Source organism: Vipera berus (genome assembly GCF_964194415.1).
Source record: "Vipera berus genome assembly, chromosome: 12".
Taxonomy (NCBI): Eukaryota; Metazoa; Chordata; class Lepidosauria; order Squamata; family Viperidae; genus Vipera; species Vipera berus.
In genome coordinates, this window is record NC_138215.1 from 21,271,339 (window position 1) to 21,297,704 (window position 26,366).

The 26,366-nt window shown below is 52.9% G+C and overlaps 1 protein-coding gene across 11 annotated transcripts in view; it reads right to left on the reverse strand.

The window, feature by feature from the left end:
- The window catches only part of CGNL1 (cingulin like 1), a 26,899-nt gene continuing 533 nt past the window's right edge, over positions 1-26,366 (reverse strand). The window contains exons 2-21 of one of the 11 annotated variants that reach the window (XM_081337113.1): positions 22,588-25,653; positions 17,408-18,973; positions 16,739-16,869; positions 16,445-16,538; positions 15,992-16,093; positions 15,466-15,614; positions 14,552-14,687; positions 14,194-14,406; positions 10,482-10,688; positions 9,731-9,823; positions 8,554-8,706; positions 7,906-8,055; positions 6,342-6,503; positions 5,573-5,662; positions 4,843-4,926; positions 4,210-4,334; positions 3,488-3,596; positions 3,223-3,386; positions 1,424-2,809; positions 1-1,336 (exon numbers count right to left, since the gene is read on the reverse strand). In XM_081337113.1, the coding sequence (XP_081193239.1) occupies positions 2,662-2,809; positions 3,223-3,386; positions 3,488-3,596; positions 4,210-4,334; positions 4,843-4,926; positions 5,573-5,662; positions 6,342-6,503; positions 7,906-8,055; positions 8,554-8,706; positions 9,731-9,823; positions 10,482-10,688; positions 14,194-14,406; positions 14,552-14,687; positions 15,466-15,614; positions 15,992-16,093; positions 16,445-16,538; positions 16,739-16,869; positions 17,408-18,973; positions 22,588-22,590 (3,879 nt within the window). In that variant the 5' untranslated portion in view covers positions 22,591-25,653 and the 3' untranslated portion in view covers positions 1-1,336; positions 1,424-2,661. Of the gene's footprint in view, positions 2,810-3,222; positions 3,387-3,487; positions 3,597-4,209; positions 4,335-4,842; positions 4,927-5,572; positions 5,663-6,341; positions 6,504-7,905; positions 8,056-8,553; positions 8,707-9,730; positions 9,824-10,481; positions 10,689-14,193; positions 14,407-14,551; positions 14,688-15,465; positions 15,615-15,991; positions 16,094-16,444; positions 16,539-16,687; positions 16,870-17,407; positions 18,974-21,399; positions 21,914-22,303; positions 26,363-26,366 lie in introns of those variants that run through there. The other 10 variants (XM_081337108.1, XM_081337109.1, XM_081337103.1 and 7 more) reach the window with 10 other exon arrangements.

Sequence of the window (26,366 nt, forward strand, 5' to 3'; positions counted from 1 at the left end):
ATATTTACTATTTATTTCAAAATAACTACAGTTTTAGTGTTTAGCATGTCTGGAGACAGCTGCAAAAATTTCTTGGTTCTTCTCTAAATATACTGGACATTTTTTCAGTAAAAGCCCTTGAAATTAAAAGTGAATTTGTTTCCCAATGGATTTTTGTCTTCAGCTTCCTCAGGCATGATCCAAGAGGAGAGTTATAAAGAATAGTATTGAAATAAAGTTGGCATCTTAGTATCAGAAGAAAAAAATACAAGAGTTTGCACTGATTGTCAACACAACACATTTCCAGTCTTTCCTTCCTTGTTTTTAAAAGCTATTGACAGAGGAAGAAAAACGTGTCTCATTCAGATGAGCTACAGTCCTCCTGAGAATACATCTGTTGAAAAATCTGCTGAAAATCAAGAACAAATCAGAGCAAATATATTCCTATTAGTTACCAGTGGATACCGAATGCTTTGTAATATATATTGACACATATTTTCAGATCATGACATCAAGAAGTTAATTAACTCCTCGTCTCTCCAGACGGGAGGCAAGCTCTAAAGTTATCCAAACAATTGGGACAAATTACTTCATGATCTCATTCATGAAGAACTGCTGGAACAAAAAATAGCACTATCTGGTTTCAAGATCTGTCCAAACTCTCAGAAACGATCTATCCAGAAGTCCCAGTCTTTTAGGTTGCCTGCTGTGTTCTTTTGGGGCTATCATTAACAGGATCCCACCCTTCCCTGTGGGAAGAGAAGCTGCTCGGTGGCTCCACCTGCCTCCTCCTCTTCCTCCTCCTCTCCTGCCCCATCTGAGATAGCGGGGCTGAACCCGGGACGAGGGGTTCCACCACTGCCAGTCAAAAAGCCTCCACCTCCTCTTGGCTCCGGCTGACCTCAGCGGGCTAGCAGAATTTTCCTTTTTCTACGCTCACGGCAACACAAAGTCTCTTGATGCACCTGAGCAAGAAATCATGGCTACCAGAGTCAGCAGCCAACGGCCACCAAGAGGTCCCAACACTGCTGCCTTCCCGTGAAAATTGCATTTGAGGCACACAGCCCAAATCAAAATCCTGGGCTTCTCGCATTCCCTTCATCTATGGTTTCTGCTCCCACTATGTGGCACTTGGAATTTGTGGGTGGAGGTGAAGGCAATTCTTGGTGTTTCCAATGGAGTTAATCGGATCTAAAGCCCAAAGAACCTTCTGGGGTCAAACCAGATCCTCCTTAAGGTTCCACTCACGAACCCACAAAGTCCAGATGCCAAAGCTTTTCGGGAGCATTACTTTTTTCACATGACTGCATTCTCCCCTTGCGAGGCTCATTGTGGATTATGCAGCTTCCAGGATTTACTTTTATGCTGGAATTTATTTTTTTATTTTTTTTTATTTTAATCCCATTTATATCCCGCCCTTCTCCGAAGACTCAGGGCGGCTTACAAGCTTAGCAGCAATTTAATATTCTCAATGCTGTCTCTGAAAAAAATATTTGATCCTAACCAGTTTTGAATTGAACACTTTAACGAAGTTATAGAAGAGAACAATTTCAGAGCTGCTGATACTATTATTTCCTCATTAAAGATTGTCCCAACAGAGCAAAGATTTGGTGAAAGGATAAAAATGCGATTGCAGTAGAAACGTTTGGAAATACTGGTACATTCTTCCAAATGCCACTTACAGGTAATACAATTAAAATTAGAAGGCAAGAAAACAGAAGTGCCTTTTCAAATATGCTTCTCAGAGAGTCCTTTAAAACCCACCAGAGGAGCAGGTCTCACCATCCTTGAATAGCAAAGCAGCTGTTTCACCTCTGAACCCAAAGGGCAGCCTTGGCTCTACCAGGCAAGTTCAGCGCTGCTTCTCTGCACCTGAGGCTGCTCCTGGCCACCAAGGCTCAGGGCCCTTGGGGTTCTGGGCCTTGGGACAAGGGAGCTGCTCTTGAGCAAGAGAAGAGAGACCCAACAGAGTGTGGTTGCTGCACGTCCTGCCAAGGCCGAGGGAATTCAGATCAGAGTAAAGGTCTTTTTTCTAAAGTGTGGCAAGATCAGGATAGGCCAACCGTCTCCCCATCGGTCCGATCCCTGGAAGTCGGAGCGAGGGAGCAGAGGCAGGGAACAACGGGGAAGAGGTTTTCTGAGCAGAAACGGCTCCGGGTGTTGTACAATGTCCTGCTTTTTTCAACTTCCGAAGGTCATGCTGCTCTCCTTCAGCCAGCCCATAAACACCTTTGCTGAACAAATGGCGTTTACTGCAATACGGTTTTAAAGCTAATGGATGATATGACACTTACTATAGACTCCTGCACTATTGATGGAAACATGAAATTATACAAGAATGTTGCAAGAGTTCCAAAAACTCTTGATTAAAAATATGTACATTCTTATCTCCTGCTTTGTATATTCCTTCCTCTGCTCTAGTAACAAGGTGACACCCTTCCTCCCCTCGTTTGAAACAGCTTCCAAGGAGAAGACCTTGGGTTAGGAGCAGTCTGGTGTCGGCCAGGTGCTCAGAGCTGGAAGTACCCCTGAATCTGTGAACTGGAAGGGCAGCTCCTTTTTGTTCACAAATGTTTATTTCTGAAATAAATCTGAACGTGGCGCATCTCAGAAAAAGGAGTCAAGGTCACCTGATGCTATGATTCCTTGATTCCGCGGAGCCTTCGCTCTCGGCCATTAAGGCTAGCTGGCGTCCTTCTTGGCTTTGCTGTCGCTGTGCTTGAAGGACTTCAGCCCCAGGGGGGCGTCGAAAAGGCTCTCCCCATCAGTGCTGAAGCCATCGTCTTCATAGTCAAAGTCGCTCAGCAGCTTACTGGAAGTCTTCTGGCGTCTGCGGAAGGAAACGTTTGCCCACTGAGAAACGGCCTGCAGCCTCCTGGGCTGCTGCTGTGCCACACGTGGATTTTGATCTAATTGGCAAAGCTGATAAAGCAGCCAAGGTGGGCCAAGTCTTTCAAGGACCTGCAGAGTACACCTGGTTTGGGGCAGGTGTATTTTCTCCTACGGAAGAAGATGAACCTGGCAACACAGCCCCACTTCTGGATATTTAAGAGCAATCCGTGAACCTCTGGGAAGCGCAAAGTGGTCCGTGTCCGGGGAGAATCCAGGCTGAGCAGCAGGAAGGGTGGCCGAGGGGCTCAGGGGGAGGCTGGCTGCCAATGCAACACTCTTTAGACAAGGAAGGCAAAGGAGGGAGGTGGGGCTCTCCAGGCTGCCCATGGCCAGCTGGGCCCCCTTTCCCACCTGAGATCCTGCCGGACGGTGATCAGCTGTCCTTGCAGCTGGTTGTTAAGGTCCACTTGGTCTTCCAGATCCCTCTGAAGCTTCCTCTTGCTGTTCTCCAGCCTGTCTATTTCTTCCTCGGCTTCCTCCACCTGCCGCTTCATGGCCTTCAGGCGCAGGCTGAGCTGCGGAGCGAGGAGAGGACCCTCCTGGAATCAGACGGAGGCTCCTCGGGGGCCCCTCAGGGGTGATGTGGGGGCAGCCCCCGGGGCCCTTCCCTGCTTACCTGGTCCTTCTGGTCTGTCAGGGAGAGGTGCTCATCGTCCACCTGCATCAGAAGCTCCTTCACGGTCCTCTCCAGTCGGCGGTTGGTCAACTGGAGGTGACCTCGGTCCCTAGGAAGGTCAGGGAGAAGGGGAGGGGGAACAAGAAGCCATACACCAGATGAAGACACCCCCCCCAGCTCCCCAGATGCTTCCCTGCTCTCATCATCTTGGCTTCCCCCCAACCGTCACCCGCTCTCTTCTGCCTGCTAGACCGAGGGACCTCGGCAGTGACTGGGGGATTGCAGCCAAGTGGGCTGGGCCAGATTGGAAGGGGGGGCGCTGTGGAGGGGGGGGACATGTTGCCGGGTCTCCTCGTCTGGGCTTCGGGGAAAGACATTGTGAAAAAAGGAGGGGATGCTGGGTGCAGATAGAGGCACTCCAAATGGCGTTTTCCCCTTCAAATCTGCTTTGCTGCAGAGCACTGCTGATTATTTTTTCAATTTAACAATTTTATTTATTTGGCCTATTCCAAGAACTCTGTGTGGCTAACTAAGCTTTTCCCTGGGTGGGAGGCCACAAGGAAACCCCAGGATCAGTCTTCCGTCTGTGGTCAGCAACACCAAAAATCCCAGAAGCGCCCCAGAGCCAGGCTAGACCCACAGGCAACTTATGACCCACAGAACAAAGCGATGGGGCTGGAGAAGAGCCTGGGGGGGGGACTTTGGGAGGGGCCTCCTCCTACCTCTCCTCACTCTCCAGCTGCTGCTCCAGCTCCAGGAGGCGGGTTTCCATCTGGGCCAGGAGGCCTTCCTTGCTGGGCTTGCGAGAACTTTCCAGGTGGAGGATCCGGCCTCTCAGCTCTTTGTTCTGGGGGAGGAATCGCCCCAATCCATCAGCAGAGGCACCTGGCAGCCAAGGAGCCAGAAAACTGGCCAGTCCCAAGCAGGAGATTCAAGAAGGACCCCCGCCCCCTGCCCCAAGTTATAACTAGCACATGGACGGAGGGCAGAAGAGTTGCCTTTCCAGGCCAGCATGGAGCAGAAGGGAGGCGAGGCAGCAGATGCCCGAGCAGCCTCAGGACTTTGCAGGATCGCTAAGTGATGCCCGCATGGCCGGCTGGCGTGCCAAGAGGTTTGTCCTCCGGAAAGCCAAAGGGAGTCTGAAGGCTTGGAAGAGGAAGGGGAGTCTCCAGGCACTTAGATGCAGGCAGTGGAAATCTCAACATGCTGGACTCTGGGTAGCCAAAGGGGCTGGGGTGCATGGCAAGGGGCGGCCCCCTCGGCCCCTCAGGAGAAAGCTGGCCGTGGAGGCGGAGGGTGCGGCTGGGGGAGAGCTGCAGTCCCAGAGCAGAGCAAAGATCACGTTGAGGCCTGACCTGCCTTTCCAGGGTGGTCTTGTCGGCCTCCAGCTCTTGCTTGGCTGCCCTTTCCTGAAGGAGTTCACTCCTCATTTGCTCAATCTGCAGTCAAACAAAGAGAAGGAGAAGGTCAGAGCAGGGAAGAATCATACCTGCCAATAGTCCAGGCAGTAAAAATGCACTTGGAAAGGCAAGAGAGGCAATCTAAATTAGGCTGCAATGGTGGCGACACCTGCACTTACGTGACGTATGACAACCCTTGTGCTCTGTTCCCTGCAGCAGCCCATCCAGGCCACTGAGAAAAGCTGGGCCGGGAGGGCTGCCCTCCTTGTCCCTGGCCAGCTGGCACCTTAATCAGCAAGGATAAAGACCAATAACACCCTTAGGAATGTTTAGTAGACCTGAAATAGTCTTCAGGAATGCCTGCATCTGAGCCCGGACATTTTGCCTAATTTAAGCTGGTTAGTCAGCTGAGGTTTATGGTGTTCCTGGCCTCCAAAGGAAGCCTCTTGCCAGAGCTCGCCTGGAGGAGACGCCCCTTGCTGGCCTCAGACAGGCTGCAGTGGAAAGGGGTCACCTTAACCCGCAAAGGTCACTGCAGGGCCTAGGCTGTCTCCAGGAAGCCACCTGGGCTGGCTGCTGGGGTGGGGGGTGGGCGAAGGCCCAATTATGGGCAGGACCAGCCTGCTTCCCAGAGCTGCTCCTTCCCCACTCTGGCAGCTGCCACCGGAGCTGGGCAAAGGCCTACCTGCTCTCGGCCCCTGCCAATCCTCCCAGACAGGATGTCAGAATTGCCCCGTTCTTCTTCCAGCTCCAGCTCCAGCTGGGATATTTTGTCCTGAGGGGGAAAACATTGGCCCACTGCAACATCTGCGACACCCACAACAAGGAGGCCTTGAAACGTGACCGGGCCAAATGGAAGAAGGGGGAGAAAAGGAGCAGCTGCTCAGCACAGCCCCACCCCACCCCACCCCAGACTTTCCAGGGAGCCTTTCCAGTCTGGCACACCTGAAAGCAACTCAAAGCACCTGGGAAGATGCCCGGCCCACCTGAAGGGCTGTGAGCCCAAGCACCCTTCTCTGGAGGGCCTCTCTAGAGTCCCCTGACCTAAAGGGCCATGGGAAACCACGCCTTCCACAGGTGACCACGTGATGAACGCTTGGGCTCCTTTTTGCACCAGCTGCAAATGGAGAGGGGGAGCCTTGCTTGGCTCAGAGCCCCCCCAAGCTTCACCCACAAGCACACCGGGGACAGTTTAGCGTGTTTCCATTAAAGGGCCTGCCAAGGACCTGCCTGCCCTGCAACCACCAGCCACACCAAAGTCCTGCCCCCTCTGAAGCTGGATCCGGGGGCAGCCCAGAACAAACGGGGTGCTCACAGATCAAGGGATGAGACAGGGAAATAAGCTGCTCGGGAGAAGAGGAGGCGGGACACTGAGTGGACACTCATCTTTGCACGGCAAAACATGGTTTATTTCTCCATCTCAATCTGCCTCCTCAAATACGGTTCATTTCTACCTGCAGTATCTTGGCCTGTCTTGCCCGGTCTTCTTTCAAGTGGCTTTTAGTTTCCAGTTCATATTCCAAGTTCTTCACAGTGTCTTCCAGAAGCTGAGTCTTTGTGAGGGCTTCTTTTTCGGCTTTTTTGTGACCTTGTAATTCATCCTCCATGAAACGTACCTAAAAGTCAAAGAAATGTCTCCCATAAACCTCTCGCCCATATGTTCTGTAGACAGATAGATCCAGAGGCAAGAGAAATAATTCTGCATTTTGCAAACCCAAATCCTAGAAATTTCTTCCATCTCAGCTAGACTCAAGTCTGTGAAGGTCCACAGGTGTAACATGAAGCCAACATTTAATTCTATATGCTTGCTAGCCCTAATCTTAACTTTAACCCCAACCCATTTTCTGAAAGAAAAGCAAGTGATAAACAGAAACATCTCATGCTCACAGTGTGAAAGGCTTTGCAATCATCTCCCATAGAAACATCAGGTAATCAGCCCCATTTCTGGGTGGATCTGTCTGGATCACATTCCAGATGAACTCCAGAAAGTGCGCAACAGCTTGCAGACTGTGCAGCACCTTCATCCAGTCGTTATGTGCCATGAGACGTGGTGCTGGTTCCCACCTTGGCTGGCTTAAAAAATGGGTTGGACCAATCCAGGGCAGTCCTGGGGATCAAGGGCTGTTAGCCAGAATGGCAACCTGGCTGCCTCCACAAGGCAAGAGCTGGGAGACTGGGTGTTCCGTGGGCAGTTGGTGGTCATCCGGAGGATAGACCCCTGGGCCACGTGGCCCTGGGGTCTCATCCAGCTGGTCAGCCCATTCCTCAGTGCAAGTTCACTTGCGAGCACTGAACTGTCAGAGAGCATGTGCCGTCTTTTTCCAGCCACGAGGGGGCAGCCGTGCAGCGCAAGGCCGCCAGGAGGGATGCCAGGACAAAGGGGCCCTGAGCTTCCTTGGCCCCTCACCCAGCAGATGGCTCAAGGGAAGACAAAGCTTCAGAAGAGATGGCAGCTTTATTTGCTTTGTATAATCTGCTTCCTGATGTTTCCGTCTTCAACTGACATTTCTTAAGAGCTGTCTGTTTATTTTATCAGGCAGCCTGTAACTCCTGCTGGCTTGTTCCATGCTTTTTCCAGCTTGCTTTGCTTGTCCCCAGCACTGGGACCTTTCCCTCCCCTTGGCCTGACTCTGGACTATTCACAAGCACCAGCTGGGTGACCTCCAGCAAGGACAGCTGGACCCTAGGCTGACAGGTCCTGGCATGGTTGTCGCTGGAACCCCGAGTCTTGCAGTAAAGGCCAAGGGTGTCCCCTAAAGGAGGACAAGTGGGGTGAGGAATGCTTGCTGAAGTCAACAACACAATTGGGATTCAGCCTCAGTTGGGTATTGTTAGCTATTTATCAAGAGAACCCATCTATTTTATCGACAACTAGTTTCTGCTGGGCTGTTTTGTTTCAGTCATTTCTAGTTTAGGTGGAGTTTAATTGATGCTTTTGGTTGCATGATACAATGGATGTCTGACTGCAGGCAGGCAGGCAGGCAGGTTTACAAACAGGAGCTGGTCAGCTGTCAGTACCTGCTCTTGCATTTTGAGGATTGCCTGGTAGCTCCTTTCTAGTTCCAGGGTTTTGTCCTCCAGCTGCTGCTGGTTCTTCTCCTTGTATTCATCAAGCTGCTTCTGGAGTTGCCGGGTTGATTCCTGGGAGACTTTAATGATTTCCACCATCTATTCAAGAGAAAAGCATTGAGGATAAAAGATTTTCAAGGAGGGGCAAAGGCAGGTGCCCCAAACCCCACTGGAAGACACGTTCTCCCAGGTTGGGCTAAACTGGCAAGCAAGACTTGCTGATGTCTTAATTAGAAATAACAACCGTATTTGGATCGTGGCTTTGCTCTTTCCCCTCTACAGACCTCGATGGGGAAGGATGTGGGTCCAATGGGAAGCTTTTTTGCTGCTGAAATGCCGTAACCCGAAGAGCAAGAGAGTGCACGCCGCCATTTGTTTTCTGTAAATGTCTGTAAGGGATTTCCAGGCATTTCTGCAGTGACTCTGGCTGACCATTACTTGAAAACCAGAAGATGCTGCCTTCCTTGAGAGCTGTTTGCAAGGCATGTTTGTGTGCCGAGTAAGCCTCCTCTGAAACTTTGGTGGCTGACAGTTGAAATGTAGAGATTCTAATGTCACCCAGAAGCCCCAAAGACTCTGGATGGATGGGCAGCTTACCTCCTTCTGTAGCGTTTCCACAGTTCTGTCCAGCTGCTGCCGCTCGTTCTCCAGTTCCCGCTTTGTCTTCTGTAGCTGATCTCTTTGGGAAGCTTCCTCCTCCAGGCAACCCATCAGCTGCTGCTGCTCCTGGCCCAGCTGACTGAGATTCTTCTGCAGAGGGAGGGAGGGAGAGGTGGCTGTGTGGGCCAAGGCCCCAGAGAACCTGAGGGGCCAGGGGCAGAGCACTGTCACCAGCCCACTGCAACGGCAGGTTCGAGGCCAGGTCCTCAGGCTTCCCCCACATAGCCAGGGCACAACGCTGTGCTGGCTGCCTCCTTTCTGCTCTGTTCCCACTGTGCCTTCAGCTCACCCCCAGGACAGGGTGAAGCCCCTTCAGGCCTCTCAAGGCCGTGGAACGCTACCTGCAGAGCCAGTGCGGCCTAGTGGTCAAGGCATCAGGCTAGAGACTGTGAATTCAAGTCTCACCTTAGGCACAAAATCCGACTGGGTCCCTCCCCCTCAGGCCAACCCACCTCACAGGGTTGCTGTTATGGGGAAAATAGGAGGAGGAAGTTGTGTTGGATATGTTCCCTGCCTTCAGTTGCTTTTAGAAATAATAGAGGTGGGAAATAAATACGTGAGTAAATGGGCCCTTTGTGCAGATGTTCCACCTGTATCATTAACTGAATTGTCCCAATGCAGAAGAGTTAAAAAAAATCAATACATCTTTAAAATGAAAAATGAGATCCAAATTCTGCAGCAGCCACCTAAAATTTGCTAGCAGGAGGAAGGCAAAGGCCCTGGGAAGGGTGACCAGAAAGCGGGATACACTGATGTGGCCTACTGTGGCTCCAACCAGCACAGGTACCAGGTGGCAAAGGCAGAAGGAAGTGGGGAAAGCACAGGCGAGCCTCTTGCCTTCTGCTGCACCCTACAATTTGACAGCAATCGAGAGAAAGAGGCTAATGCTCTTGATTAGTCCTCCAGGCAGAGAGACTCAGGAGCAGGCCCCTTTCAGGCAATATTAGCATACAGACCCAGCAACAACAACTATTTAGAAAACTGTCAGGCATTAAAAGCTACGGAGATGGTATTGCGCACAGCTGCTACTTGTTAATACTCTCTGCTCCATACAACACTACGAAGCCTTTTGGGGAGGCCATTTTTCACCTCCCCTTTAAACAGCCCTTCTCACCTGGGCATCCTCCAGCTGGGCTTGCAGAGACACCTTGGCTGAGGCCAGCTGGCGGGCTTCCTCCTTGGCGTGGACCAAAGACTGCATCTCTTTCTGCCAGGGTGAGAGACTGACTGATTCAAAGGATTCATTTCTCTGCAGATATTAAGCAAATCTGGGCAGCTCACCGTAACAATAAAACCAATATATTAAACAATAACAAAACAATAAAAACAGTGTCACAATAAAACAAAAACTCTGACTCCTTCCTCACAAGGCAATAAAGCAAGAGCACCCCACCCCACCTCGGGAACCTGGATTTGAAGGCTTCCAACTCTCTGGCCCTTTGAGCCCCAGTCACGGGCCAGGATTTACAACCAAGCGGGCAGAAGGTTAAGACCTCTCGAGTTGAAGCCATCCAGATGAGCCCCTCTCCAGGCCCTCCTCTAAGGCCTACAGCGAATGCCAGAAGACACCCGAGGGTGCACTGGATGGTCCCTTTCAGGAATGGACACCGGTTGAATTGGGACACTGGGCAGCTGTCTGAGGTCTCTCTGACAGCTAGAAGTCTGGGAGGAGATGGCAGCTCTGTCTTCTGCCAATTATGCCTCCCATCATGTGCAGATACTTTTTAACTTGCTCCTACAGTTTTCAAGTGAACCTCAGTAGTAGTTGGGCTAATAGTGATGCAATGAAGAAAATGACAGCCAAGCCAAGGGGTTTGCCCCCCTCCTCCCCAGCTCCTCTGCTTGCTTCACACCCTGAGACTCACCATGCATCTCCTCAACCTTTCCTCGGCTTCCTCCTTGCCTCTGCTCAACTCCTCCAGCTCCAGCTCCAGCCCTTGCTGCTTCTCTTCCAGCTGCCCCAGGGCTTTCCTCAGCTGCCTGTTTTGCTCAGCCATCCCAGCCACGCGGCCTTCTTGGCTCCTTTGCTCCTTCTCAGCTTCAGCCTTTGCGACGGACAGGGTGCCCATTTTCTAGGAAGACAACCCGTTACTCTAATCAGAAAGATGCAGTGCTGAGACTGGTTGACCCACAGCTGAGATGTAGGGTGGTGGGGGGAGGGGTCTCCATTTGACCTCCTCCTTGCCCTGAAATGCCAGCAAGGCTGTGGGGGGGGGGAGCAGTCAAGGGAAACTGGTCTGTATCACTGGCTGGGTCTTAGGGCCCACACAGGCAGCCGGCCTCATGTGGCAGGCAGCCTGTGACCACGAAGAAAGAGGCCTCTTGCCTTGAAGAGGATGGCTACTTAAATGCTTGTTTAAGGTCTAGAATAGAAGGAGGAGAGGCAGAGAGGACACCAGCCACTGTAAGGCCCTGGGAACCGCCCCCATTCTCAGCTGCCTGCTTCCACTTGTCCACCAGCCTTAGGAGAAGGTCTTGCCCTAAGGTTTGGGAAGGGTCTTTAGATGCTAGATGGCTGGTCTTCTTGACCACCCACAGCAAGAGCCACTGGACAGTGGCTTGAGCCAGGCAAAATTAGAAGCAGAGCTTCCACTGTTCTTGTTACCTCTGGAATGACTTCCCTGAGCCATCTTCAGCAAGGAGGAAGAGATCAGCCAGGTGGGACGTTGACTAACAGGTAATTGGAATAAATAGCAAAGATGCTTCTCCCAGAAGAGGTGCAGACATGGGGTTGCAGGTCAAGATATGGTCCCGCTTTCTAGGTTGCTAAGCCTTACAACCAAAATGGACCAGATGATAAATGCACCGGGCATCTTGTGTGGAGGTGAGCTGAGGATGAAGATTTAAATCTGGTCTGCAGGCACAGGAATGGTGCAACAAAGCTAAACAGGAGCAACCCTTCTTCTGGCTAGCCATAAAGTGCTCACTGAAAATGAGAGAATGTAGGCCTAGAATTCATTAACAAGGGGTACAGCATTTTTCATGTGATGTTAAGGGCTGCAGCTCTCAATGCTATAGAGCAGGACACGGTTCCCTAACCCCGGGAAGCAGCACTGGCCAGATTAGCCAAGGGCCCCAATGCACCTGGTCCAGGATGTCTTGAGCACATTAAAAGGCAGAGCAGAACCCAGCTGATTTCTGTGTTTATTTGTATTCATCTTGCTCACGGCAATGCAATTCAGTGATTCTTCCAAGGGTTAAACTGTGATTAGTCTTGTCAACACACAGTCTGCATCAGAGCCACCGAACTGGCTGGGCGAGATTCCTAGAAACCAAGGCCAGAATCACCTGCTCACAGAGTCAGATATGCTCAGAGAATATCAAGAACCCAGAAAATGCAAACAAGGTGCTTCAAGAGCCAGTCCGACTGGCCTTGAACGTCAGTTGTGCCTCAGAATAATTCCTTGCAAGGTTGTGTAATGAGGAGGAATGGCCGTCTCAGCTTTAGACTGGGCCCATTTCAGGGGAGGGGGTGGCACCTTGTGCTCCTTCACAGCGTCGGCCACGGCTTCTGCTGCTTTGGAGCAGGGGACATCTCCAACGTCAGGGAGCAGGAGGCCTGGCTGAATCCTATGAGGCCGAAATTTGGGGAAGCTTAGGGGTGAATCCCCCCCCCGCCCAACGCCATCCACAAGAACAAGAGAGAGTTGGGCAAAACTCTGCTGCCCATTAATAGGAAAGAGACAGTGAGAGTGCCCTGCTTCAAGGCCACAGCCTTGGCCCTACGGAGCTGGCAGGGCTTGCTACTGAACAGACCTCCAACTGGGCTTTGAAGCGACTTCAGTGAGTGACCAGGTGACGGCATCTGCCCCCCTTCAAACTTCAAATGTTGGAAAAATCTAGAGAAAAAAATTCCAAGCACTTTGCTGCTCTTAGAGGTACCTCCTGCATTGCTTAATCCTGATGTTTTTTAACCTGCCTCTATGTTTATACCTTGGTGCCTGTTTTTGCATTGTTATTTCCTTTGGCATTCTAGATTAGGGCCTGGCTCCTGTGCTTTTCACTGGAAAAACTAGTTGTGAACATTTAAATAAAGAATGGAAGAAAGAGCACCACATGGGAGAGACAGAGGGCGGCTGCCCAGAAGTCAGGCTGCTCCTGCTCTCCTTCGGTGCCCAGGTGGACAAGAGGCACCTGGGAGACCCGGCAAGGCTGGTGGTCAGTCCCCCAGGGAAAGACCTCCTCCTCTTGTCCTGGCTCTCAGGTGGCCAGGTGGGCCAGGAGCAGAGCTGAGCTGCTTCAGCCCCTCCTTCCTCACAAGGCAAGCCCACCTCCTGCCCCACATGGTTAATGAGCTACAGCTAATCATCGCTTGCAGCCACCATCACCTTTAAGCCACCTTTTAATTTTCTCCCTGAAAAGTACTATTCAGGCAGGCCCACGTTGGCCAGCCGCTCTCTCCTCGTAATGAAATTCTTTAAGAGAGTTCAATTTCTGTCCCCTCTTCCTACTCAAGGGAGCACCACAAAGAGACCTAGTGCCAGGAGAGGGTAATTGAGTTTGCGCACTGGCCAGAAGAGCCGAGTGGTCCAAGCCTCTAACACCCAAGCAAGTGACTGGTGGCCCTGCAAAGCAACAGCACTCCAAGACAGAGTTGCAAGAGGGAGGACGGCAAACCAGCTTCGCACAATCTAGGTAGGCAACTGGACACACCTTAGTTGCCATTCCCAGTGAGGGCCAGGCAAATTCTCTTCCCCAGGGCCTCCCGGCATCTGACCTTGACCCGGAGAGGCCTTTCGTGCCCAGCCTCCGGCAACACGGGAAAGCCATCCTGGGCAGCCCAGAACCAGAGCAAAATGCAACTGACCTGGGGGGGGCACAGGTCAAGTCCATCAGAAACCAGGCACCAGAACATTTTTCTGCCCAGTCCCCTGCCACCCAACCCTCGCCAAGAGATCTGCAAGAAGGCCCCAGATGAGGGGAGGGGAATCTGCCCGGTAGGCCGGGCTGACTCCCTTCCCTGCCTGGTCCCTAAGACTGCGGGGGTCACTGTTTTTGCTTTTACGGTGGGGGCAGAAGAAGGAGAAAGGAAGAAGGGCATCCTAAAAGGGTTCCCAAATGGGCACTCTGCTGACCAGACCTGCTGGACAGTAGGAACGCAGACAGGGCAGGACCACCACTACATTTTTGGCTGGCCGAAATAAAGTGCTGCGTACATACAATGGAGTGAATCCAAAAGAGCAGCTAAGACGGTTCAGAGTGAGGATTTTAAAGTATAACTTACCCAATTAGAGACAATGAACAGATTGTCTCAAGGACTGTTTGGAAAATGGGAAAAAATCTGTCTTCCAAACAAGCAAAAAATGAATAGGAGAGTAAAAAAGCGAGTGATTAAAAGCCCTGCTTTTATTTCCAGTGCCCAACCCTCACGCGGAGCCCTCCCGGTGCCAGGGCTGAGATTGTGGCAATAATAACTAGAGCACAAAAGAGTTGGTTCGTGCAGGAGAAGGAAAGCCACGGCCTTGGGCCGTCCCTGGCATCTCTCCTGCTGGGCGAGGGAGAAGGTTCAGGCGGAGCGCATGGCCTGGGGGGAGGGCTGGGGGGGAAACCGTGGGCTCAGCTGGGCACCTCACTGACCTCTGTAGCTTTGGCCAGACTGTCTCTCAGGCTCTGGAACTCCCGGACGTGCTGCTCCTTGAGGTGGCCCATCTCTCGCTCCTGGCTAGCCATCTCTTCCTTCAAGACGCCCTTCAAGGCCCTCAGCTCCCTCTCGCGTCTCTTCAGGGCCTCTTCTTGCTGGTCTCTGAGCTCCTGCAGCTCCTGCAGCTCCTGCTTCACTTGCATCAGTTCCTGAACACGGAAATGGAGGAGGAGGAGGAGGAGAAAGGGGGGCACTGTTCAGAAGGCTGTGGCCAGGCTCCGAATTCCTGCCCTCCTGTGTGCCACGTTTTTCTGCTCCAGCTCAGGGTCCTTTCAGGCAGGAAAAGGGTCTCACCTCTATGAGTAGATCCTTCGTGCTGTCCTCCATGCGCTTCGCAGTGTCCAGTTCATCGTGCATCTCGGAAAGCTGATCCTGCAAATCTCGGATCTCTCTCTGATGCTGCTCCCGTTCCATTTTCACTTGGAAAAGCCTCAAAGGGAGGAAGAAAAGAGGCATTTTTGAGATGCCTTCTTTGGCCAGCCAGCTGGAATCCACGTCAGTCATAAAAACCCTCAAAAGCTTCACAAAGGCACACTTGGTGGAAAGAGTTTGCGGCGGCCAAAGGGGCAAAAGAGAAGTTACAAGTGAAGCAAATGGGTGGAAAGAAAGAATAAATAGTACAAGAGAGAAGAAAGAAAAAATTAAAAAAAATAAAGAAAAATATATAAATAAATAACTTTCATCACAAGTATAAACAAATTTAGTGACTCTCAGATCTCTCTAAGATTACAAACATTTATCTCTTCATCTCACATCTGGTTCCGTCTCCAGGGACAAATCCATCATCTTTACAGTTCTGGTGTCAGCAGAAGTCTCATAAAGGGCTGCCAGAAATAGCAACATATCTTACTTTAACCTTGATCAAATAAACCAACTTTATATTCCTTCCTTTTACTTGTATAATCTTTAATTCAGGGTTCCCCAACCCATGGTCTGTGGACCAGCCCCCATCCGCGGCATGCCAGAAACCGGTCCGCACAAACAAGCGAAGCCCCCTCCGCGGGATGCAGGCAGCACACGAAGCCATGCCCCCTTCCAGGTCATGGAAAAACCTCTCTCCACGAAACCGCTCCCTGGTGCCCAAAAGGTTGAGGGCCGCTGCTTTAGCTCATTCAAATGTTGTTGTAGAAAGGGAAATATTCTTTTTTCTTTCTGTTTAGTTTGTATTAGACTTTACTATTATAATCAACACTCATAGCAAAACTCACTCCTCCAGATTTTCTCTAAGGTCTTTCTCACTTTCCTTCAGCTGCTTCCTGAAAATGTCTTTCTCCTCCTTATTTTCTTTAAGCTGTTGCCGAAGCTTCCGAAGCTCTGCTTCCATTGTCTGCCTTTCAGCTTTGAAGTTCTGCTGATTCTAAAATAGCAAATTTTGGAAAAAATAAAAAGAATCTAGTAAGTCTCTTTGCACCTTTCTAAAGACTCCAGTATTTCTGGGAAATGGCAAATGGGCCCTGCATCTGTGCAAGGGATCTCCCTTTGTTCCTTCTGAAGGCTCCAGGGGGAAGCAAAGGCTAGGGGGTGTTTGGGGCAAGGAGCACAGCCCGTCTTCAGCATGGAACGGGCCTGGATCCAATGATGCCCCAACTCAGCCTCTAACAACCAGCAGGTCTCCTAAGGCTAGAAGCCAAACTGTGCTCCAATACCTGTGTGGCTGATCCACTCTTAAAAACCCACATTCTCTGTTCCTGTGTGCAGGATTAGTGACCGACAGGAAGTTGGGAGGGGGGCTACCTTGAATTCCAAGTCCAGCCTCCTCTGTAGCTCAGAAACCTCCTTTGTCAACTGCTTTTTCTCTCCCACCAACATGTTGACTTCCACTGAAGCATCAGATGTCTGCAATTAAACAAGATTCGTTTGCTCTAAACATCTCAACTCCCCACACGACAATGAAAACTGCCTCATGAGGCCTTCAGGACGGACCTCAAAAGAAAGCAGCAAAAGGCAGAAGAGCAGCAAAGGTGGGTTGTGTGTGAGAAGCCACAAGACACATTTGTTGCTTGAGGGGAGGGGCAAGAGCCTCCTGGCAGCACTGCTTGCAAAACACAATCCTCTCCACACAATGACAAAGACGCTTCACCAGCAGCCTCTCGCCTGAGCCGTGGGTGAGGGCTGCCCTCCTGCCTCTTCCCCTCCCAGAACAGGCAGCCATGGGAGATGGGAGGCTCTTTCCTTCCTGTCAGTCACCTGGGGACTCCCAGCTGCTCTGGTCTTCAGTGTCTGGATTTTCTCAAATACCAAGTTGACTTTCCTCTCGGTTGCATCCTCGTTTTCGCTGGTACTAAAACGTGAAAAGAGACTCAAAGTTTGCTCAAATGGTCAGAAAGCCAAAGACCCTGGATCCTTCAGCTGCCTGCAGGGTCTACCTGCTTGCAGAAAGGCATTGGCTGCATGGAGTCCTTGTACGAATTAATCAGCGTGGACCTTCACCTTGGGGAAACCAAGCGGTGCAGAGCCCAAGCAAGACTAGGTGCTAAATACCATGCCACAAGCAGGGCCTTATGCAAGCCCACTGACCCTTCCTTGAGATAGTTGTAGAGAATTTGCTTGGCCGTCTCTTCATTGCTTTGCTGTGCGAGTTCCTGCTGGCCCTTGAGCAGGTCGGGTGTCACCTGAAACACAAAACTCAGGATGAAATGGACGCCTTAGGAGGAAAGATTCTCCTTTCCAATTGGGCTGACACAGGTTGTGCTGCCCTTCAGCTGAGCAGCTGCTGTGAGCAGCTCTGAAAAGTTGCAGAGAGGCCTGGATACCAACCCTCGGATGCAGGAGGCAACATGGCACCCTGTGAGGCAAAAGCCCGAATGAGGCCACCTCCCATTTCTAGTTATTTCTGAGAAAACAGACCAGGCGGCGGAGAGAATGCTGCGTGTGAAGACGGGGTAAAAGTGATCTATTTTTTAAAAATTGCAAAATGGCTTTGGTGATGCAAACTACCCAGAGCTGTTCATTCCAATACCCGCTAGCTGCCAATCCCTCTGCCTTGAAGCCAGAAGTCATTCTGCTCAACTCTGCCCATTTCTCCACTCAGCAGCCTCCCTTCCCCAGGCATTGCTGCCCCTTCCGTCCCTCTGGCCAACACTACGCCATGGGAGCTGAGTGGCCTCTGACCAGCTCACACTGAAGCAGCCATCCATCACCACAAGTTACCTGAGCATTTTTCGAACCAGAAGCAAAAGTTTCCATCGAGTGATTCTGACTCACAGTGCTGTTTGGTAACAAGAGAGCGGAGACCAGAATTTTATGGTCTCTTTTTTTACACTGCCTTGGAAGAGTGGAAGACTTAGAAGGCAAACTCTCTGGGTCCATTTGATCTCGTCTAAGATGCTGCAAGGAACTAAAGTGGCTGCTGGGAGAATCTCTCATTCCTGGCGTTGTTTGGAGCTTGCCTGCTGCCCAAGGGGCCATCTGCTCCCCAAGAGAGGCTGCCTTCTTCTCTGGAGACAGCGGCTTCTGCAGACAAACTTGGGAGGATTGGACCAAATGCTCAGACGACCTTCCCAAGCTTTTGGTGAAGTCACCGATGCAATCAGAATGTGGTCCACAAGACAGGGCGCTGTCTACGCTCTTGGATCGCCTAGGATTCTCTGGAAGAGTTCGAGTCCTGAACCCTAATCTTCCCCTTCTTTGGGGACAAACTTTCCTGTCAAATTTTTCAATCAGCTCTTCAACTGTAGGAATGGAGCCAGTATCAATATCACGGCCGGTTCCAGGCAAAAATGGGATATAACGCCGGTTTTCATGCCGGTTGACGTGGTTGGCATAGATGGCGTATTCTTGGTCATCTAGGAAAAATCTGGATGTGGAGACAACAGAAGTTGGAGTAGTGGACGAAGATGTAGATTTCTGGGAGCCATTCAGGGCTGCTCCTGCCGAGTCTGGCTGGCGGAAAGGCAGGAGGTCCGGTCTGCATCTCCTAGCCCCTGGGCAGGCAGAGGAGCTTGCAGCAGGTGAAGATCCAGCCCCAGGAGAGAGTGGCTCGGGACTTCCACCAGGACGGTTAGCAACCCCAGAGCTTTCCAGCTGCTGGTGGTTCTGGTCGGGCTTGGCCAAGTCCACTGTTTTCAGTTTTGATTTAGCCAGTTCTGCATACTGGGGAGCTGAGTCATCTAGTGCTGCCTTCAAAGACGAGTTCCAAGGCCTGGAACCCAATTTTCCTTCATCCTCAAGAGGCTGGGATTTGCCAAGCAGGCAAGGCTGAAGGTCCTTGGGAGTCAAGATGCTGTTCGCAGGATTGTAGGGTTGAAGCAGCTCTGGATATTTCTGGAAGTTCAGCAGATTGGAGGCCTGGGAAATCTCATCTTTGAAAGGTGAGGCTGTTTTCTTCCCCTCCTCCCTGCTGGCCTGCTTCCGGCTTTCAATCCAGCAGGACGGTGCATTATCCCAAAGCCCGCCGAAGGGCCTTCCTTCCTGGCTCTTCTTGACTTGTCCAATGGCAGGAAAAGCAGAATCTGGCTCTGGCTGATCAGCTGCAACCTGCTGGGCATTTTCAGGCCCCAAGAGATTTGTTGACAAGCATCCCTCAGTGTTGTTGAGCACGAGGTAGGGATGGCCATCGATCCCTTGGACCCGGATGGCGACTCCATAAGACCCGGCCTTGGCATTCGGAAGGTTCTTTGTGCTCTCCAGTGTTGCCACCTTGGGGGGGGTCACCCGGTCCTGCTGCCGCTGCCGGAAACCGTCAGGAGAGGACTTCATAATTCCCACAGACCACAGCTATGAAAAAAGCAGAGAGGAAGAAGTGAGGCGGTGACCTTGCCCAGGAAAAAGCCTTCCTGAAATTCCTGGCTGTCTCAAGGTTTCCAGGCAAGTGGCCGGGCGATGCAGGTGGAGCTCAGGGACAGCCCCCCTCTTTCTATGGGCCCTGGCAGCAGTGCCCTCCCTTCCTCCTGCCTTCAGCATAGCCGCGGGGGGGGGGGGCCTCCCCACTTCCCAACTCCCGCTTTGATCCTCCAGCTACAGGAAGCACAGCAGGAGGAGAGCCGTCCAGCTCAGCAGCCGCCCCGCTCTGGAATGCTCTCTTACAGGGTGCCCGGCTGGTAAGGCGGCAGCCGCCTAAGTGCTGTTTGTGTCAGCCGGGTGCCAAGCAAAGCCTGGGAGGTGCTGCGCTTCCTGCTCTCTTCAACTCCGGGCCTGTTTTCCATGGTGTTTTGCGTCAGTTGCTCCACTACCTTTCATTAATATTTCAGTTCATCTGTTGGCAACAAATGCTTTGCTTTTGATTGACTCCTGTCTGAGGAGACTACCATCCCATCTTTGCAACCCTCTGGAAGCCCCCATTTTGATGAATATTGTTGGTTCCTAAGTGCAGACCAGTGTTAACCTGGCCCTCCCTTCCTGCTGCTGCCTCAGCTTCTGGCTCAGAGCCAGGAAACTTCCCTTTGGCACCTGATGCTTGATTTCCCAAATGCAACTGATGTCCTAATGCTGAAATTTTACATCCTTAACATGCCTTTTCTGGAGAACTTCTTAGTGGTGTAGGGCTGGGCTTGGGGGAGAGTTTACTAATTGTGCACAGGCCTCCCGGCCTTGCAGAAAATGGGCAATAAATCCAGGCTATGTCCCAGCTTCGACAGGCCATTCCCTCCTAGGCCTTAAGCAGCCAAAAGAGCTAGACCACGCACTGTCTGCCCAACCCCTGCCCTTCACCAGCTGCTGCCTCCTTGCTAGACTCAGGTTAGGAATTCTGCTTTTCTGCCAGGCTTGCCATGCCTCAATTCCCAGTGAGCAGCTCCCCCCACCAGTTTCCCAGCCCCAAAGCCTGGTCCACCTCCTGGATTCCAGGCTAGCAAGCCCCAGAGACCCTTGAGTAGGTGCTTCCAAGGCTAGCAATGGGCAAGGCTGCCCCTTTGACCCTGTTCAGTTTGGGGCACAGGTCAGCCCCACTCCCCATACCAGGAGTTGGCACTGGGAATCATCTCCTGTTTGTGGGGAGGCTGGGCTCTAGACCGCCTTGGACTCCAAGCTTCAGCTGGACCAGGTGGGCCATTGGCAGGAAATGACGTCTGTTAGCTTTTCTCAGCTCTGCAATTCCTCCCGGACCTTCAAGCCACTTTCAGATGAATTCCATTTGTTTGTTCCTCATATTCACAACTCACTTCAGCAGTCCAGCTTCCAGGAATTATCAGAAAAGACAGCCAGGAAACAAGGCCTAGATCTAGTCACACCTGGACAGACCCCACATCCTGTGGAATCCACAGATTATCAGAACAGATTTTGGAGCTGGGTTACAAGAAACGGCATGTAGCTGAGTCTAGCAAAGAGATTGGTGGACTCACCACACAATGTGGGTCTACAATTTGGGGATAACCAGCTAAATGCTGGTTGAACAGATTCTACTGATATCATGATTTGCCACCTCTTAATATGTTATCATTTTTCATTGATTTTGGAGGCTTAATGCTGTTTTGATTCTATGCTGTAATTGGTGCAGAGACATGCCCTTAAAAGATAGCAGTTCCATCAGCATATGAACCCAAATCCTTAATTTTGTGCCCATGCTAGGGCACCTGGCTCATTCCAGGTGCAGCCTGTGACTCCACCACCCCTCAAACTGTTTACACAAGCCGGGTTTTTGGCACATCAGTAATATGGGTGCCCATCTTGCTTCTACTGGGTGGGAAGCTTGTCCAGGACGGGTTATGAATCTCATAGGCCAGTTTCACCAAGTTCAGTGGCCAGCTGGAAGTTACTTATGATCACATTTTTATTGACCTGAAGCTCCTCCAATTAGGTACCCCCAGCCAGGCCACTTTGTGGCATCCCTAAAAAGAGGAAAGATGCAGATTCCAGACACCCCCTCCCCCCTTTTATTTTTCTCCCGGCACAGCTCCTGCCCTCCTAAAGAAAGCTGGGACTACTTGATCTAAGCATGTTGCTTTTAACCTTTTCCTAGAGGCTCAAGGCTGCTTTAAAGGCCCTTCAGATGCCCGTTTGGAGCCAAAACTAAGAGCAGACTCCTTCCCCGGCCGCTCCGGTCGGCTCCGCTGCTCTCTCCGCGAAGCTGCTTCGCTTGCCCGAGAGCGCTGCCTGGCGAAACAGAGCCGGGCCCGCAGAGGCGGCGTCCAGCTGCTGCCCCCCTCGGAGCCTTCCCAGGAGCAGCGGCTGGTTCGGCTCTCTCGGCTGAGCAGTCACTCCCGGACCTTTCGGTACCCAGGAATTCGGCTGCAAAGGAGCAAGGAAAAGGGCGCCTGAACTCCGGAGCCCCCGCTCGCCACGCGGGGCAGCCTTCTGAGCTGGAGCCTTCGCGCCGGGCAAGCCAAATCCGAGGCCGGAGCTAACCCTCGCTCGGGGCGGCAAATCCTCGATCGCCCTCGGCGCTGTCATCGGGCTGCCTCGCTCGCTCTCCCGCATAGCCGCCCAATGGCCGCCTCCCCGACTGAACAGCCTCCCTCTCCGCGTGGCCAGCGGCCAGACTGCCCTCTCCGATTGTCTCCAAGCTCGGACAATCGTCCTCTTTATCCTCCCTTGTGGGAAGGGGCGCTCCGGACGGCGGGCCTTGGCAGGCGCCCACCCACAGCACGGGACAAGGGAGGGGGGGCTCTCCGGGGCCAGCTGCCCAGGGAGGGGAGCAGATTGGAACCAGGGCATTCTTCCTCATTCTCCGCCCGCACTTGTTACACCCCGCCCTCTAGAAACAGCCCCCCCCCATCAGCAGAGAGGGCAGGTGACACCCTTCGGATGCTAGAGGGCGGGTGGGTTTTGTGACAGGGGCCCCTTCCTTGCCTGAAATGGAGCCTCCAAAGCAAGGGCCAAAGGGGCACCTTTGGGGGGGGAGGGGGGAGCTGCTAGCCGGTTGGCAGCTTAGTGCCAAGGCCACTAATTGGCTGGTGAGTCTCCCAGGTTGAGTCTCAGGGGAGCTTTCCTATCACAGCCACGGTGTTGGTGGTGTGTGTGTGCGCGTGCGTCTGTTTCTGGGGCCAGACACTGGGTAGCCAGAGCCAAGGCCTGCTGGGCACAGACCTGCCTGGTCTGGTGTGGCCCTCACGAACCCCCTCCAGGAACTGGCTCCATCCTCTCCCAAGGAAGGGTCGGACACAGGCTGACCTTGTGCTGCTCATGCAAAAGCAGCAGGCCAGAAAGAGGAGGCTGCCCAGGCAGGACCGGTCTCCTCCCAGCTCCTTCTGGAGCAGACTGTTCCAGCCCATCCCTAAAGGAGTCCAAGCCAGAGAAGCCGGAGATGCATTCTGTTCTCCTCCTACAATCCACTCAAGATGTCCTACAGTCCTACACAAACCGATCCTCATCTAGAGCGGCAGAGAGGGTTCCTGAAATTCACCACAAAGGGGGACCTGGACTCATATGTGGAGCGGCAGGAGCCCCCAAAGTACCATCGGTTTGCAGAGCTTCCTGGACTTTGGGCCCAGAATGAAGCTCCGTTTCGGTCCCAAGCTTCATCCGCGTCCAACAGCTGCATTGTCTCTTCGTTTCCCCTTTTGGTCTGCCGCAGTTTTGCTGAAGAACCTCCAGAACAAAACTGTTCACAGTCCAAGTTGAGCTCCTCCCTAAACCAAGGAAAGCAAGCCAGCAGCCTTTGCGAGAAGCCATGGCCAGGCTCTGGCTGAGTGACAACTGGGAGTTGCACAGAAATCTCAACAGGCAGCTTCGGTTTTCAAAGACAATGGCTGGTTTGTGTCCCAGCCTGCCATTGGAGCCAAGCCAAGCCTTTCTCCCCAGGGGGTTCCCTTCAGCACAGGCGCTCTTTTGCAGAGGCCTGAAATGGCTCCTGTGCAGAGCAGCTCTCCTCTGGCAGGGGAAATGCAACTTGGCCTTCGTGGGACTTCACCTCCTGCACACGCCTCTAGTCTATCCCCAGTTGTTACCCTGTCCTCTGCCATTCTTTCTCTCCTCACCTCTGGCTGCCTTTGCCCAGCTCTTGGCATCACAAAATGCCTTTCTTTCCTCCTTTCTCAATTATCATTCCATTCTCTTGGAAGAATGAGGCAGACCCCTGTCCTCTCCTCTGCCCTCTGCCCCTTGCTCTGGCAGTGCCCAGCTAGCCCGCCCAGTTTCCCCACTTTATGCAGTCACAAACCAGTCACTTCTCCTGCCAGTCTTCAAATGAAGTTGACCCACATCCTCTTCTTTTCCTTCTCTTCCTACACTTTCCCCAGTTCCTCTTGGATTCCATCTCCTATTCTGTCATATCCTTCCATTGCTCTAGGCCGCCTCCAAATGCCCTCCCATTTCCTTCCTTTCGCTTACTCAACCTCCCAGGTTTCAAATCTACACAGAACCAGCCACACACATTGTTTTATGGCTTTTTAGAGGTCAGTCATTCTGCTTGTGGAGGGGCATAGGCTCTTAGAAAGAGTCTGTTTCCCCACATTTATTCCAGTGTTGGCTCTCATCCTGTTTTATACTTTCAGAGATCTCTATTTGTTGCCCTTTCTGAATTTTATTCACACAAATGTATATCCACTGTAACCTTGGCTTCTGGTTAGTCCAGCTACAGCTGGTGGATCCAGCAGCAGGATTTTTAGGCGAAACAGATTTTGTCTGTAAACAGAGATTAGCCTGCTAGGAAATGAGTGGTGGACACTGGCCGCAGCCCTCACTTCACAAAGTCCATTGTGGCTGTTCCATAAATGATTACCTTTTTGGAATCTAACCTCATTTTCTGAGACTGAGCAAATACTTTTCTCCAGCAGAAGCTTTGCCAGGGTCAAAATATCTAGTTGTCTTTTCAGACCTTGGCTGGTTTCCTCAACTGATACTCATCACTCTCAGTGCCATTTTGCAGGCTTTCTGAGGTCCCTTTGCCAGCGTTTAAGAGGAGGACCCTGACCCTGTATCCTCCTGCCCACCTGGTGGGAATGCGAGGGGCATGCCGGATTTATGTGAACAGGAGTGCCTGAAGGACTTTGGAAGTTCAGCGCTTTCTTTGCGATTCTCCTCTCTTGTCACAAGCAAATGATTCTGTTGTGTGTTCCTTTTCCTTTCACTCAAAAATCTCCTCCCCTTGAAATCTTTTCTTTCCAACCTTTCTGCCAGCAGCTGCCAAGTGAGCCTTCTTTTCCGACTGCCAGGCCTTCTGGCCAGTTTGCACACTCCTTGCTTCTAGGGATCCAGGCGTGGCCCCATTCACACTCCTGACACGCTGGGCCCTTCGGACCCAAGGTCCCTCCTCAAACTCTTCTCTACACATTCACTGCACATAGGTCATCTGGCATTTGGAGGGGGGGGGTCTTCTGGGCAAGTCTCCGCTTTCGTGGGGTCCCAGCATTTCCTTGAATTACTTTAGTCATTTTCACAAACATTGTGAGAAGGAAGTTCTGCGAGGGAAAGGTGAGAGCGAGGGAACCCCATGGCCTGCTTCCCCCTGCAGCAGCTCAGCCTCTTCCAGAAATCCCCGGGGGGGTGGGGGGTGGATGGGTGGAGGTGTGCCAAAATGTGTGCTGGGTTGGCACCGGAGACGGAGAAGTTCTGGGGTCTATAATGATGACTTAGAACCAAAGTTGATTCTCCCTTCCTAGCACGACACAACAAACAACCTCAACAAGCTTTTTTTTATAGAAATTTCCTGCAGCTTGCGAACTGAGCCAGCTTTGGCCTCTTTGCCACAGAAGATTTTGGGCCTCTAGTGCAGTAGTCCCCTCACGACCAACGGCCCGACCAACGTCCCATGGGCCGATGCGCCATGTCCACAGCCAGCTGCTGCTGAGCCACCTGGTGTCCAGCCCCCAGCCCCAGAGGCCCCTTCCCCACCACCAGAGGGAGGAGCTGGGTCGCCAAGAAGAGAAATGGGTGGCACGCCAAGGTGCAAGTTCAGGGCACAGAGAACTCTGTACTCCAAAACCCATGAATCACAGCCGAGTGGGCAGGCGCCCCCCCCCTTGCAGGTGTGGTGGGAGAAAGGAAGAAGCTGGATCAGATCAGAAAGGGAGGGGGCTTCCCATATCCAACCCGGCAGCGCAGCAGCAAACACCCTTTGCCCTCCCTGCCGAAGCCGCCTGGCCCCAGCCTCCCTTTCCTGGCTTTTCTGTGGCACCATTAGGCAAAGGAGATCCGCCCTCTTCGGCCGGGGGCGGGCGGGGGGAGGCCAAGGCAGAGAGCAAAAGGGTCAGACAAGCCAGCGCTGCTTCCAACCTCCTACTACGGTAGGTGCCATGCACTAAAATAGGCGTAACGCTTAGCATGCTCGTTAACAACTTAGAAGTCATTCCTCTGAATGAACAAGGCGGTTTTAAAAGGAAGGCGGAGGAAAGGCGACACCCACAATTGCTTCTGCTTCTCTCTGGGCGTAGTCACGGCAGCCACGGCCAGCCGATCAGGGCTCCGGCCGGCTGACAGAGCAGCGGCCGCGGGGGGAGGCAGCCGGAGAGGGTCCGGCCCTCCTTGCTACGGGGCGGCCCCGCCGGAGGCACTTGGCGTCAAGCGCTCCTATCGCCTCCTGGCTGGATAAAAGCAAAAAGCAATTCTTTTAAAACCAAGGACTCACTACGAAGCCCCCCCTCCCCCCCGGAGGGAGCAGGAACAACCCGACGTGGGGAGGCGAATCTCCCGGAGGTGCAGCGCAGCGCCGCCTGGCAGGACTACCCAACGCGCAGCCCGGGAAAAGCCGGCCGGCGAGAGCAGAGCTCGAACAGCCCCGCCCGAGACGCCCCTCGGGGCTGACAGGCGGGCCCTTCGGCGGAGCTCTCGGCAAGGCAGCGGGGCCTCCCCGCCGGACCTCCCCTGGCCAGGCCACGCCGGAGCCGGGCGGGCTGGGCGCCGGGGCAGAGCCGGGGCAGAGCCGGGGCAGAGCCGGGGCAGAGCCGGGGCAGAGCCGGGGCAGAGCCGGGGCAGAGCCGGGGCAGAGCCGGGGCAGAGCCGGGGCAGGTGCGCGGGGGAGCTCCGGGCATCTGCCATGCGTCTGTCTAGCTTGGCTTCCCTAGTCCCTCCAGGCCGACCCCAAAAGGGCCACCGGGAGAGGCCGGCCGAGGCAGCGATTGCGCCCGGCCGTCCGTGGAGAGGGAGGCGAGGCGCTAGCAGCGCCGCATCCCCGACCGGCGGATCCGGTGCCGTCCGGGCGAACTGGCCTCGACCCGGCGGAACGCAGCAGCGGAGGCTGTCAGCGGCGGGCCGTCCTCTCGACCCCGCGCCCGCCTGACGGCCGCCCGACCCTCGC